General features: G+C 56.2%; 1 protein-coding gene across 1 annotated transcript in view; it reads right to left on the reverse strand.

Moving 5' to 3' along the window:
• Positions 1–7,018: 7,018 nt before the first annotated feature.
• Positions 7,019–15,295, reverse strand: part of IGSF9B (immunoglobulin superfamily member 9B) — a 46,748-nt gene continuing 38,471 nt past the window's right edge. The window contains exons 19-20 of the mRNA XM_014463935.2: positions 10,329–10,450; positions 7,019–7,227 (exon numbers count right to left, since the gene is read on the reverse strand). Of these exons, the coding sequence (XP_014319421.1) occupies positions 7,019–7,227; positions 10,329–10,450 (331 nt within the window). The remainder of the gene's footprint in view (positions 7,228–10,328; positions 10,451–15,295) is intronic.

Consider the following 15,295-nt stretch of genomic DNA (forward strand, 5'->3'; position numbering starts at 1 on the left):
CACGCATGACTATTGCATCTGATCCCTGCACCCACCCACCCTTACCTAAGTCCCCCCGTCTCCTTAAAATAGAACAAATTATATGTATATATTTATATATTTTATATACAATCTCCATAAAAAATACACTGAAGGTGGTATATTACTAACTACACCCTCCTACCCAAACAGAAGTTGCCTACCAGAGAAAAGGTCAACCAGAAAGAGGCCTGAGGCTCCTCAGGTGAACTAGTGTGTCCCTACAAATCTCTTCACACACATACACACACACATACACACACACACAGCACACCACACCACAAACACACACCACAAATACCCACACACCACAGCACACAAACATACATCACACACAAGACACACGCACCACAAACACATCACCACACACACACACACACGCTCGCGCATACACACACGCATGCGTGCATACACACACACACACATTCTCACACACATACTCTTACTTCCTGAGCCCAGGAAAGGAGCACAGAATAGACAGCTGGCTGGGAGCTAAAGCCCACATGAGAACCTGGGAACGCCATAGGGACAGATGAGACAGTCCCTTCTCTGATCCAGCCAGGACACCGTCTACTCATGACAGACCTTTGACTGTTGGCCGTAGGCAATTTATAAATATCCATGATAGAGCGATGGACAATTTCCCTTCCAAGGATTGTAACATGACCACGAGCAGGTCCGTTCCCTCCACTGGAAACACGGTTTCACAGATGCCCTCACTTCAAGGAAGCAGAAAGGCCCTATGTCCTCATGACCAATACGAGGAGAGTTGGCGTGTGTCCCTTCTGTCTACATATGTGAACACCCCACACATGGCCCAAAAGCATGCTTGTGGTATTTCTAAGGCTGCAAATGCAACTCCCCCCGCCCCAGCCCAACCTCTCTGCCCTCCCAGACTCCCTTCCCCATCCCGCCATCTCCCCAGCATAAACCATGCACAAGGTCAAGATCCCTGGAGCCATAAATAAGTGGGGGGAGGAAGGAAAGGGAACCTCATTGCTGTGTTTATGGGGTGGAGGGGCAGACCTCGCCCCAGCTCCTAAAGTAAGTCCAGGAAACCCAGCGCCAGGGGGAGGGGGAGCACATTTCCCTGTCAGCCATGCCTGTTACCATCTCGTGGGATGGGAAAGGCAGAACCAGGGACCAGGGGCAGGAACGGAAAACGGGTTCCGCTCCAATCCCCCGCCCTCGCTCTCCTGGCCAGGGCTCCAAAGCTGACACCTGTGTCATCGGTTGTCTTCAGAAACCCCCAACGACCATGACAGACCCACACAGGAGAGAAAACCTACGTGACCTCCACTGCTGGTTGCTGTTCTAACCCAAGCATTTAGCAATCAAGATACTCACACTCTTGCTCCTCAAGGCATGGGCAGCTATGAAGAATCATCGTTCTCATTCTTCCTGTTCCCTTTTCCTACCCAGAAACCCTCGGCATCTCAAGACAAGGCTCCTCTGTGGGGGCCTTTGGATCAGAATCCTCTATGAGGAATTACTCCATCAGCTTCAAAGCAGGTCATGAAAACACTTCCGCCCTCTCAGCCGCCCAGCACACAAAACATCGGGTGGGGATATGTTATTTGCTCCTGAAAGACATATTTGAGAAGTATAGACAAGGTGGCCCAGAAATAAAACACTGGACCAGCATGGCCTCACTCCCAGTCAGACGGAGGGGTGGTGACAGACACCCCTAACCGGAAGACGAGCTGCAGGAATGCTGAAGGCCAATCAGGGCTCTGAGTGTTGGCGCACTGACTTCTTCTAAAGGAGAGATGTGTCATTCTGCCTCCTGACCCGCAAGGAGGCAGAGCTGGGAACATCCAAGAGGACAGAGGCTTCTGCTCTGGTCTTAGCATAAATCTCTCCTCTCCTGCATCAACCAGACCAGACCTTAACCTGCCGAAGGAAGAGAAACAGGGGAAGAACCTCTAGGTAGCAAGCCCCCCCCGCCAACCCCCAGTGTAGCTTCCGGGTCTGAAGGCGGTCTGCGCCCCTCAGAAAGGAAGGGTAGTCAATGCAAAGGCCAAGCCCCAACCCCTCGTCTCCATCCCCAGCGACGGTGCCTCAGGAACAGTTTTAGGTCCTGGAAGAGGAGGGGAGGCCACCTGCCACTTCTGCTGATGAGAACGAGCCCACGGAGCTCACGAGAGTGATTCTCCCGCTTCCACTGCCAGAGCTGTGCCAGCCCGGGAATCTCAAACAAGGCTCCTCTCCGGGGGCCTGAGGTGAACCCCCCCGCCCCCTGTAACAAACAGATGACGTTGAAAGACATCAGAACACTATGTCCTGGTTTGCTTTGGGCACTTAGTGTTAGAGGCGAATTCTAGAAGCAAGGACGCCCAGCTCAGAAGCAAGACCTCTTCCAAGACCCCGTCTGGGCCTAGGTGGCAAGACCCCACCCTCACAGTCTCTCAGCAATACCAGCATCCCTCTCCCACATGTGCCCCCAAAGTGAGCCTCACTGCCACGCCCCCTCAGCCCGCCCCCAGCCCAGGGCCTCACTCCTCCTCCTTTTCCGGAGATGACCTCCCACCTGCACGCAGTCCCCTTAGGGGCAGCTACGTCATCATGGGCCCCAAAGAGCAGGGTAAGCCTTGATGTCCCTCAGCTTTGGTCCCACTGTCTTATCCCAGGATCCCCACTTTCTACTCCGTGACCCACCCCCTCTCCATTCCCCTTCCACCCTCACCGACACCTGGCACGAGAACGCGACCTCCTCCCTCTGGCCCCGCTTGCTAACCCCACTTCCTGAAGACCCACCCCATCGATCACCTTGTTCATTCTCCACCTGGACGGTAGCACCCCTCCTGGGCCCTCTCCCCAAAGCAGCAAGTGCAGTCCCGGGGCGGGGGGGGGGGGGGGTTGGACGATACAGGAAGACAGAGCTGGGCCGAGAAGCTGGGGAGACCCTGCACCCTTCCCCGAGGGAGCCGCTCCTTCCCTCTGCTCCCAGCAGCCCCTGCGACGGCCGAAGCTCCATTCATGCAAGCAAAGCAAGCCCAAGGTTAACCGCGAGCGTCTTCTCTTACGTTTCCCTGCATGACCCTAAAAGGACGTTATGTACAATTCTTCCCCAACCCGCCCCGAGCCCCCCGCCCAACGCTTTTTCTAACAAAATCGGAAGAAGCAGCTCCAGTCGCCCACGCCCCGGCCCTGGATCCCAATCCTGGGGTGGCAGTGTCGCCTGATGCTCCGGAAGTCTGCTTCTCCCCTGCAGCTACCGTTTTGCCAACCTTGGGGAAAATAAATAAAAACCTACTCCGGGAAATTTCTACCTCTTCATCCTCCAGTTGCCTCTGCATGAAATGACACAGGAAAACCACTGACATCAGTTCAACCCGCAATCGTTCAGATCCCAAATCAAAAATAACCACAGAGAGCATGAAGGAGAGCCATGATTTCTCACCCCGTTCCACCCCCCGCCGCCCGGAGAACGTGACGAGGGGGACACAGGCCTCTTCGAAGGGGGACAGGGACCCTGCCAGCCCTGGGGATGAAGCAGCTTTCCTGCTGAGAAAGTAGAATCTCAAAAGGCCCCTCACACGCCCCCCGCCCCCTCAAGGAGAGATCCAGGGGGACAGGCTGGGCAGGGCCACTACAACGAGCCTCCCTCAGGACCCCACTCCTGCCCCAAAACCCACCAGTGTTGTCGAGACGCAGGACTCCCTTCTTACGGCTCATTTTCTTTCCCCAAACCAGGCGGCGTCGGGTCCCCCATGTGTTCGACAAGCTCCTTCTCACAGCATCTGACCCTTTTCCTGGCCCACGAAATCCCCTGAGCCTGACACAGCCAAGGCGTCCAGTCGAGACGCAGAATGGAGGGGCAGGCCAACGACGAGACCTGGGAATCGGTCTTTGTCTGAGCTCCTTCCACGGCAAGGCTGCCAGGCCGTGAACGGGGAAGGTTGGAAGACAGTTGCTCTCCCACACGGTGGAGCGTGAAAGTCCTAGGACCGTGGTCGGCAAACTGCGGCTCGCGAGCCACATGCGGCTCTTTGGCCCCTTGAGTGTGGCCACAAAGTTTTAATCGCACTGTACGTGCGCGCCCGCATGTGGTATTTTGTGGAAGAGCCACACTCAAGGGGCCGCAGTTTGCCGACCACTGTCCTAGAAAGCTGGAGAGGGCCCGTGGCCATCGCTCAGGGACAGAGGACATAGCACATTTGGTCCTTAGAAATGGCTGCACCCCATCGTGCACACCCTCACACAGGCCCGCCCCCCCCAGCACCTGAGTGTCTACCGAAGACATCATCCCTCCATCCCCCCCGGGGACAGAGGCGCTGCATTCTGGGAATTTCCATCACAGTCCTTGCAGGAGGTACTGAAACAGCTCCCGGGGGTAGGACGGCCACTGGCCTTCAAAGACACTGTCACAGAAGGAAGCGCTCTCGGGGGGAGAAATGAGCCCACGGCCACTCGGAGAGGAGAGGGTGGCCTGTGTCCTTCCCTCGCCCAGCACAGCTGCCACCCGGTGGCCAGCAACACACTCTGCTCCCATCATTGGGCCTGATGTGCTGGAGGTGAGGGCGTGGCCAGAGGAAGGACAAAAGGGAGTCAGCACCTTGGTCAGCGCTGGCGACACTGGAGGTGGTGGGGTCCCCCTGGAAAGCACAGCCATAGCCCGCGGCACCTCAGCCCAGACTCTGGCTCTCGGTCCTGTACGACACCCCAAAAAGGCAAAGCTTCCCCCTCAATCTAATCCTGTTGTAACCGGAAGGGCCCAGAATTCCAACGCAGGGCTGAGAAAGTCTGACCTCATTCATCCCGAAGACCCACATCCCTGACACCCCACGTCGGCGTTGCAGCTGGGACCCGGCCCGCGTGAGAAACTGCAGATCACGAGCAGAGCGAGGCCCGTGCCCAGCAGAGGTGTCTGTGGCCGCTGATGGGCTCGTGGCAGGGGCACTGCTGCCCCGCAAGGAAGACCGCCACCAGCCCTGGCTCCCGTTTGCTGGGGCCGTGGGCCGGTGGGAAAGTGGAGTTGGATGTCCAGAGATGTGTAACATTAGCTGAAAGGTCCAGGGTCCTCCCCAGGGAGCTGGCCCAGCCCCGGAGAGATGAGGCCGTTGACAGACAAGGGCCAGACACTGCCCCTTTCTACCTCTTGCATTGAGAAGCGGACTGTGGCTGCGACTGGGGTGGCAGACCCGCGGTGGAACTGTCCCCACAAGCAGCAGCCGAGAGAAAGGAAGCACCGGGTCTGGGTGGCGGAGCGCCCAGCCCTGAGAGGGAAGCGCCCAGCAGGAGCGGCTTCCTGCTCTCGGAGACCACGCCGGCCTCGGTCACGGGGCTAGGCCGCCTCCAGTGCTTTGACTTGGCCGATGTGTGAGCAGGTGACTGAGGAGAGGTAGATGTCCCCAAACCCACCAGGACAGCAGCACCAAGAAGGAAAGACTTCAAGGAACCCGACAGCCACCTGGATCCCGGCGGCCAGCAGGGCGGCTCCTGCACAGGAAGAGGGAAGAGAAACCAGACACGCCCGCCCCCTCGGACTCTGCCCTGTGCCTGGACAGTGCCATCATCTGACTGGAGAGAGAGAGACAGAGAGAGAGAGAGAGAGAGAGAGAGAGAGAGAGAGAGAGATGCATCTTCAGGTATTTTAAGATGACCTCGCAGGAGCGCCTGGTGCTAACAGTTTGAACTAGGACAAGATTTGGGCAGAGTGCCCCCTCCACCTTCATTCCATGCCTCAGCCATTTCCACTTAAACAGAACCAGGGGAAGAGAGGGGGTCCAGAGCAACCCCAGAACCCCCAGGCATCCTAGATTCATCTGATCCCGTTCCGCCCACACCGGGCCCACAGGGTGGAGGGGGGCCCCGGGCAGAGAAGAGTCTGCAGGCAGCACGTGGAGAGCAGGGAGAGGAGCCGCCGGCGGGCTCCCTGCAAGTGGCAATTAATCAATCTGGGAAATTAGCTCCCACAAAAGGAAAGGAAGAACCCAGTCAGCGGCTTTGGATCAGCGCTCCGAGGGCGCCGAGCCGGAGGCGGGCTATGAATAGAGCAGCGGCAGCGAGGTGTGCAGCGCAGGCGGCTCCAGAACGGAGGCCCTTTGGCCCCAAGGCTCCCGCCGGCCCGGGCTGGACCCGAAGGGGCTGATGGGTGAGCGCGAGAGCTGGTGCAGGCCTGCTTCTCGGCCCTGCCGCTAAGAAGCTTCCGTTCTGAACCCAACCGTGGAAGGAAGACGCCAGTCCGGCCCTTTGCCTGCCACCCTTTCTTCACCCAGGAACCAAGAAATACAGGCTTGTGTTTAGTTCTGGGGCAACGCGTTGCCGAACCCCCAAAGCAGGCAGCTGGAAATCAACGGCAAGCCGCCATTTCTGCTCTGGGTGGGAGAAGGTGGAGAGTCCAATGGTGAGATCGGCTGAGAAGGCGTGACTCCTGTTTCAGGAAGAAAAAAATCCCTGAGACGGGCGTCAGGACACCCACCCAGCTCTCCGCGGTCCTACTCGCTGAGCTCCCGCCTCTTTCACTGACCACAGAAATAAACAGCACTTTGCTTCAATGTACATCTATATACACATAGAGAAGCCCACACACTACGAACCTATGATTTGCACCTATATCTATATATATGCAGCGCTTGGGGGGACTTAAAAAGCCGAAGCAGAAGCTGAGAGCAGGACAAGCCATCGCTTGCCTCCTCACTTGCAAAGATCTTTGAAGAAGTGAGAAAAACCCACGGTGGGAAGAGGGGAGCGGTGGGCGGAGGCAGGCACCCCGCCCTGTCCCCAGTCCACATCCTGATCTCCACCCACCACCGGAGGGTCTGCCCGGTCCCATGTCCTAAAGACGAGGCCAGCGGGCCAGGTGTGGAGGAGACGCCGCTTGGCCCAGAGATGAAGGGGCGGAAGCAGAACAGAGGTGTGAGCAGAAGTACCGGCCAGGCCATTGGGTGGGGGGTGTGGGGGGGGGGGGAGCCGAGGCCCCGGCACCCAGCACGGCGCACCCTGCCCCAGCCCTCGGCCCGCGCTCTCACGCCGGGAGCACTTCAGAGTTGTGTCGTCACAGCAGAGTGGCATGGCCGGGGTCGTCGTGGTCCACGCTGTTGAGGATGGCCGTCTGGTCTTCCGGAAGCTGGCGATGGCACAAGTCTGAGAGGCGGGCAAAGGGGTCCGGCCGAGCGTGTCTCTTCTTCTTCCGGAGGCAGACAGCTTCGTCGGGCCACAGGACCTGAGAGTTTGGAAGCTGCTGAGCCTGGGAGGCAGGACCGTCTAGGGAGGTGGGACGGGCGCACGGGAGAGGCGGAAAGAAAAGAGAGTGGGTGAGAAGGAAGACCGCGGCCCTCGCACACGCACCTCGCTCGCCTGCCGGGACGCATCCTCCGGGCTTCGGGCTTAAACAAAGGGGTCGCTGAGTATACGGGGGACCAGGGCAGAGAGAGAAAAACCACCTTCCTCACCCCAGAGGGACTTGGCTGGGAGGCCCATCCCACAGAACCCACACCACGGCTGCCCCCCCCTCCTGCTCCCCAGAGTCAAAGAAGCAGGTGGATCTAGCCAATCCCTATTCTATTTTATCTTTTATTTAATCTTGAATATACTTATGTAACATATTTTATAGAATATTCCTTTTTTTCTTCTTCTTATTAGAGAAATACTACCCTGGCCAGGTGGCTCAGTTGGTTGGAGCCTCGTCCCAAACAGCAAAAGGTTGCAGGTTCTCATCCCGGTCAGGGCATATTGCAGGGCTGGTCCCCTGTCTCTTTCTCTCTCCCTTTCTCTCTCTCTCTCTCTCTCTCTCTCTCTCTCTCTCAAAATAATCAATAAAAAACCTATCCTTAGGTAACAGTTTTTCTAAAAGGAATATCCATATGTCTTTTTTGTGCCACCTGAGTACCAAGCACCATTCTAGGTGCTGGGCTTGGGACTTCACACATTTGTTTTCATCCCACTCACCCCCCACCCCTTCCCTTCAAGCAACGGTGGGTTTTACACGAGAGCTCAGTCACGTGCATAGAGTCGGGCCTGGTCCTTTCTGGCGCCAGGGCCATGCCTCTGCCTCATGGCCCTGCTGGGGATAGAGATCCAGCCCTTGTTTTCCGGAAGATTACACTTTAATGCGGGAGTGAGGAAGCCGGACAAACTGTAAGACTTAAAAACTAAAGAAATCAAAGGTGCAGACACTGCAAGTGCTACAGAAAAAGATAAACCAGGGTCACGAGGAAGCAAACGACTGAGACACTGCTGTTCTGACAGAGAAACCCTCGCGAGCCTTGCAAAGACCCGAGGCAACGTGTCCCCGACAGAGGATGTCACGTGGGAAAGCCCTGAGTTAGGAGCACACGTGACATGTTCCAGAGACAGGAGGAAGGCCGTCACAGCTCACACCGAGTGAGCAGAGAAAGCAGGGCAGGACAGGCAGGCAGGGCGGCCTAAGAAGTTCTTTTTTTAAAAAATACATTTTAACTGATTTCAGAGAGGAAGGGGAGAGGGAGAGAGAGCTAGAAACATCAATGATGAGAGAGAATCATTGATCGGCTGCCTCCTGCACGCCCCCCGACTAGGGATCGAGCCCGCAACCCGGACATATGCCCTTGACCAGAATCGAACCCAGGACCCTTCAGTCCACAGGCTGACGCTCTAGCCACTGAGCCACACCAGCTAGGGCAAGAAGTTCTAAATCTCTGCTGGTTTCAGTGGGAAGCTTCTGGAAGGTTTGAATCAGAAGTATGCGTGCATGTGTGTGCATGTGTGTGTGCGCGTATGCATGTACGTGTGTGTGTGTGTGCATGAGTAGGCACATGCCCATGACTAAAGGAGAGAATATGTGGTTACATTTTCTAAAGGTCACTTTGGTGGCTGTGTGTACAGTAGACTATAGAAGGAGCCGGGCTGGAGGCAGGAGGACCCGCGAGGAGGCGCTTGCCGTAGTCAAGGCGAGGGAGGAGTGTGTGTTACAATGTGCAGTTTTAGCAGCTGAGACAGGAAATAAGTGGGGTCAGATTCAGGATACGTTCTAAACGCTGAGCCAACAGACCTTCCCAATGGATTGGATGTAAGGGCAAGAGAAGAATCGTGGTCGAGGGGCCTGCGTGACTGGGCTGGCAGCCGTGCTATTTATGAACCTGGGGAGGAACTGAGAAAGATTGGGAGAGGATAATCAATAACTCTATTCTGGGCATTGTAAAGGCTTATAAACTATCCAAACGCAGGTTCAGCGGGCAACTGGAAATATGAGACTTGAGCTCATGGAATAGGCCTGGGTTAAAGACATCTTTGAGAGTTTTTAATATATAAAGGAACAGGACAAGAGAACGTGGACATCTGCTATGCCTTTTTTACAAAAAAAAAGATAGGTGATAGATAGATAGATAGATAATAGATAGAGGTCTTAGGCTGAAATGAACTTATAGGAGTTGAAAATTCAGCTTTGGGATCCAATTTCCCACCCAAACTCCAAAAACTTCATTTTCTTTTTTTTTTTCTGCCTCAGTATTCCCACCTATAAACTAAAAGAATAATAGCACCACCCAACGGTTAAGTGAGAAATAAGTGCTCCCATTCTCCCCAAGATTCAAGAGGCCTCTGGGTAACACTTCCCCGTAACCCTGTCTCTAAGCAAGTTCCTCTACAGCAGCCATTCCAGACTGACAAGATCCTGTTCCGCCGTTTTCTCTGACAGCCTGTCACATCCTTAAAACCACCGGTACAAAGAGAGTATGGGGGAATGTTAAGGAATTCTCTACATCCGAAAAGGGCTGACCTGGTTTTACGCTCTCTTAGCAGCCACCTATTAACCGCTGGAGAAACGTTAGGCATAATTCGCAAGAGGTGTCCTTTTACAAAGCGAGATTCCCCTCTCTCATTGAGAAAAACATGACCAACTGCAGAAGCTAGGTTCCTGCCACAACGTCCCCTGACCACGGAGCGGGACCCCGTCATTCCCACGCCCAGCTAGAAGGCCCGAAACGATAGGGAGGAAATACATTCGGAGATCCGCGAGTTGCAGAATGGATAAAACTCCGATACGATTTAGGTTGTTTAAAAATAGACTAACACAATACACCATCTTTCCTAACGGTGTACGCAGAAGGGCTCTTGAAAACACACATGCCACGGAGAGGAACGGTTCCCAGGCGGGAGGGAACAGAACTGGAAGGACAAGCGGAGATTTTAACCTTCTCTTTCCTATTCTTACATGAAAATTAGACGGTGCGTTCGTTGCAAATTCAAGTTCAAGAGAAACAGAGAGTGAGAGAACTGATGGATTCAATCCTAAAGACAACCCCAGGCCGGGGGTCCCGAAGCAAACCACCCCACAATCATGGCGGGCGAGGTGGAAAGAGGGGAGCGAGGCGCTTCCCGCCATTTACCGGATCGTTTCTTTGACTTCGAAGAGCCCTTGGATGATTTTTTGGGCTTCTTTATCCGTTGGTACTTCAGAGCCTCCAGCCTCTCAGGTGCAGCGGCGTTCCCGGGGGCGGGTGGATGTGTCCTGCAGAGGGACAATCAGAGGGCGCGGGTCAGCCCCCGGACGGGGAGCCTTCGAAGCGGGGCTGGAAGAAAGCCCAAGAGCCGGCCTGTCGGACAGAGTGCGGTTCCATGGAGTCCCAGACCCACGAGGGCTCCCGGCCCCTGGCTCTCTGTTGCGCCTGGGAGGAAGAAAGGCCAGTGAGAGCTGCAGCTTCGGGGGTGCCCACCTCGGGTGGGCGGGCCTGCTGAGCAATCAGAAGACCTAGGAAAGGGAGAGAGACTTTAGTAGGGAGCCCATCACACAGAATTCAAGCCGGAGGAGTGAGGTTCGGAGCAGGAAGCCGCTTCAGCGTCTGAAGTTCTGAGAAATCATCACCATCAAGACCTTTAAGAGAAAAGTGAAAGTGCAGATTAAAGCGGGAGGTGGGCAACCCCAACCCCCACCCACTGTCCTCCTCCAGAGAAGAGAAGGCCAGCGCCAAACAAGAAACCCGCCTCCAGGCTCCTGCTCCCCACGCACGAGACTCGGGGAGAACCCCGCAGCTAACAGCACCAATACTCGCGGCCTCCCTGGCCCTCCGCGGGCTGGGCTCAGACTCCTTCAGTCGTGTACAAGAACAAACGAAAGGGAGAAGTAGATTGCGATGGTAAGAGAGTCCAAATCCGCAGCCTTACAAAGCCCATGACAACGGTAGCAAGAATCCCATGAATCTCTCTATTTTAAGATTCAACGGAGAAACAGGTTGTTGGGTGAGGAGACCATGCCTCATGGCCTCTCTCTCTCCCCCAGCCGAGTGGATAGTGCCATGCGCCTGGCGGACCAAACGCATGATTAGAACCAAGTCGATGATTTAAGTGCAGCCCAGGTGACAGAGGGGACCAAAGAGAACTGAAGGACGACAGTCTGTGACATCTGTGCACCCTGGAGAGAATTTTTTAAGAGCCGTAGAAGAAAATCTAGAAGATGCATTATCAATGGCGTTTCTTCACAACGTGAGCCAAACGTGGAGCCTGAGAAACAAAGTCACTCTCTTTCCCACCAGTGCCGGCATCTGCGCACGCGGTCGGTCGATCGGGGAGGCCGAGACCTCCAAGGGCCACGGGGAACTGCACTCTTGCCTCAGCCCCCTCAGCTCCATCGCAACTGGTCTGCGGTAAATCCTGATGAGAAGGAGTAGGACAGACACCCTGTGACGAAGAAAGGAGTCCTCAGCGGTGAGCAAGCAGTTCGAGGCAATTTTAAAACATGAGAAGGCAGCTGCGCGGCCCCAACATGGGACTGTCTTTGTGGGAAGGCGGGAGAAGAAACTTACAGACGAACGAATGTAGACATGCCTCTGGCCTCTGGGGTTTCCTGCAAGAATTGGCAGTGAAGCAACCTTCCTCTTCGTGGGTGGATGGCATCACTCCATCGCCCTTCAGCAAATAAAGTATCAAGAAGCGCCTCCAAAGTTCAGGTCGGAGGCGACGTCTTGGTCTTCCACGGCCCCTGACAGCACGGAGCTCAGGAGCCCCGCCCTCCACGCGCACAAAGGCACTCGGTCCAACTCACCATGAGAAGGCAGGTCTCCCACCCCAAACACCCAACCTGCCAACCCCCCATTCCTTCCTCCTTCCCCAGCTCCGCAGTCTACCCACAGAGATCCTCACGGCAGCAGCTGGAAGGGAAGGGGGAGGCGGGCACAGGGTGGAGATGGCTACGCTCCAATGCTGGTGGGGCGTCCTCACCCCTTCTCAGCCTTGACTAAGGTGTCTGTGTGGAAGGAAGCTCACAGGTATACACCTGCTGTGCGGTTTGCCTGTCTCCAGGGCCCAGCCGGCCTCCTGGGAGGGACCCCGCACAGTGAGTGATGCGTGGTCTGCGTAGCAAGTGGGCCCAGGAAGCAGCGCTTAAAAACATCACCGTCAGGGCTCGAGAGACTCTACACATTCTATGGATTCTCCAAGCCAAGTGACACCTCCAGGGATGTTTTCATTATTGCGATCCACAAATTGTCACTATTCCCGTGTTTTATCACATACATCCATTTACCACTTACCAGGCCAGGCACGGACCTACGTTCTCTACAACAATGTTCTTTCATCCTTACAACAACCCTTCGGGGTAAACACTACACAGTGGCCCCATTTTTCAGAGGGAGAAACTGAGGTGTGAGGCCAGGTAGCTGGTCCAATTACCCAGTGACTATGTGACAGAGCCAAGATTCTCAACGCCAGGCGGCCCTATTTTTCCAAACTCTTCCTAATAAAGCGGGTAGAGAGGTCACCAGCAAAGGAAAGTCCTGCTTCCACATGTCATTTGAGAAATCAGCCGGCCAGAAGGAACTCGCTGGGGTCGTCACTGACAATCTCAGCGGTGGGGGCAGAGCCGGGCTGAGACACACCTGGGGTGAGGCAACGCTGGCTGCTCCGGGCAAAACTCCCAAACAATCCTGATCCGCTGGGGAGGATAAGCTCATTTTCTCTTGGGAAACAGCCAAGCTTGAGCCCTGCCAGGACACCGGCTGGTCACCTGTTCCCACTTTGAGCTCAGCCCTCAAACGCAGAACCACAACAGAAGGCTCCTGGAGGCACCAAGACACTCTTCCGAGGCAGAAAACACCCACAACCAAGAGTCTAGCGGGACAGTAGGGAGGGAGGGTAAGAGGGCAAAACAGGTCTTTAATTTTAGTGAATTACACAGAAAAGATACGTGACATGTGCTCCAACCAGCTTCGTCCGCCACCTGCCAAGCCCTTTGGAATCAAATCGCCTCCCTTTTCTAGGAGGGTGACCATGTCCCCGCCAAGGTCAAGCTCACCTGGGGCACTTCCAGGTCATGAGGCCCAGGGCGCTGGTGTCTCTCGGACATAGGAAGCTTGGGTTAAGCAACTCCATCTATGAAGGTGGCAAGTGCACCTGAGGTTGGCTTGCAGGTTCCCTATCAGGACGGAATCCAGCCCTGGGCTCTCCGGGAAGCTGAGCTCCCAGCTCCGTTCCTGACCAGTCCCTTCTGCTCAAGCGTCCAGGAACCCGCAACTCTGGGTGCTCCGTCTCCCAAGGAGTCGGAGCGTTACTGAACGGCAAAGGCCTCGGGCTCAGGGATTCTCCTGGATCTGCCGTATCGCCTTCCCCAGACACTGCCAGTAGCATTTCTCTGCAGGTCAGAACTGCCCAAAATTGCCTGGAATTGACTTGACACCTCTCTCTCTCTCTCTCTCTCTCTCTCTCTCTCTCTCTCTCTCTCTCCATAAAATCCATACAAAATCCAAATCATGACCATTTAGCTAAGCTTCCCTTAGCTGCTTAGCCCTATGCTGGCCCAGAGGAGTGGAGAAAAAGACCTCCTGGTTCAAATGTAGGCCGACACAGGACAGGAAAGCCAAAATCCAAATCCATTAAGGATATTTCCTGCCCTTAATGCCCACAGAGCGGACCATGAAGACACCATTCTCAGCGACCCCTCCGGTCACCAGGCAGACGCACCATGTAAAGAGCACTTGCCTCCTCTTCCCTAACTGCCTGAGAGTGGGCTCGGTGTGTCTGGTTAGACCCTGCGGTTGGCGGGCTGAGGGAATCCACACACATACACGGTGTAGCCAAGGAAAAGGCAGGGCTATGCCCCACGTACTGGTACAGAGCAGAAAGCCAGGCGCCTGGCTGGCAGCTGCTCCGCTCTCTGCCCACAGATGGTCCGTTTCTAGAGGGATCGGGGCACCGGCCAAGTGCTTGGCCTCCCAAGTCAGAAGCTTGTTCCAAATGGGAGCGCCTTCCCAGGGCTCCCCCAGGAAAAGGGGACCCCTCCACGCTCCCAGACCCACCTGCATGTGCAACGGAGGCCAAAGTCGGTATTAACGGGAAAGGGGATCAGAGGGAGCTCTGAGGATAGGGGTGCGACGACTGGTCCCCAGCAGGGAGCTGAGAAAACCCCTCAGCCTCCCAGCCATTCACAGAAGAACAGTCCACAGATACCCGTGTTGAGAGGAGGTTGGGAAGAGGAGGAAAGGGGAGGGGGGAGAGGAGGAGGAGGGGAGGGGGAGACACCTGCAGGTGTGGGGAGAAGGAACAGGGAAGCGACTGGAGGAAACAGAGAGAGAACGGACGTAGACAAGACGTGTCACATCTCCAAGCAAGACCGAGTGGAGACACATGCAAAGGCGCAGCGTGAGGACAGCGTCTGACAAGGAGCCTGCGCCTCCCAATGGCCCGCAGCGACCGCACCCCGGAAGCCCGCAGCAAGCAGGAGGCGTGGCGGCTCCCGCAGCCCAGCACCCGCAGCCCAGCACCGTCAAGGTCTAACTCCGAGGCTGTGGGAGGTCTGACTCCCCTGGGAGGGGGTGCGGGCCAGGCTCCGGGGAGCCATGCTCTCTCGTGTGGCCCCTGGTTGCTGGGTTTGCTGGGCAGTGAACGTAGAGTAGTTCAGCTCTCCCAGATCTGACACGGAGGGAACCATGGGGGCGGAGGGCCCCCAACAGCTGGGGGAGGGGAGGGGCAGGAGCAATGAGAATGGGGTCCAGCACTTTCCAGGAGTGGGGTGAGAGCTGGTCCTGGAGCTGTGACCCCTGGGGGGGCGGGGTGACTGCCGGGCCATCACTGGGCAGCAGGGAGGGAGAGCGGGAGATGGAGGACAGCCCAGTCACTGCCACTCTGAGCGTCCCATCTCAGACCACAGAGGCCCTAGCGCAGGGGAGCTCACAAAGACCGCCTGACCCTGCACGTCCTCCCAGTGCGCACGGCGGCCGAAGGGGGGCCCCGGCCGGCCGCACGCCACACACCGTCCCAGGGCCTCCTGGCTGCTGGCACTTTTTTAGCTGCAGGTTGTAAAGAAATGGCTCAGCATCCTCACCAGGGGACGCCTTTCTGACGACTGCAAACGTGTATAGTCCCC

Source organism: Myotis lucifugus, unplaced genomic scaffold (assembly GCF_000147115.1).
Source record: "Myotis lucifugus unplaced genomic scaffold, Myoluc2.0 scaffold_229, whole genome shotgun sequence".
NCBI lineage: Eukaryota > Metazoa > Chordata > Mammalia > Chiroptera > Vespertilionidae > Myotis > Myotis lucifugus.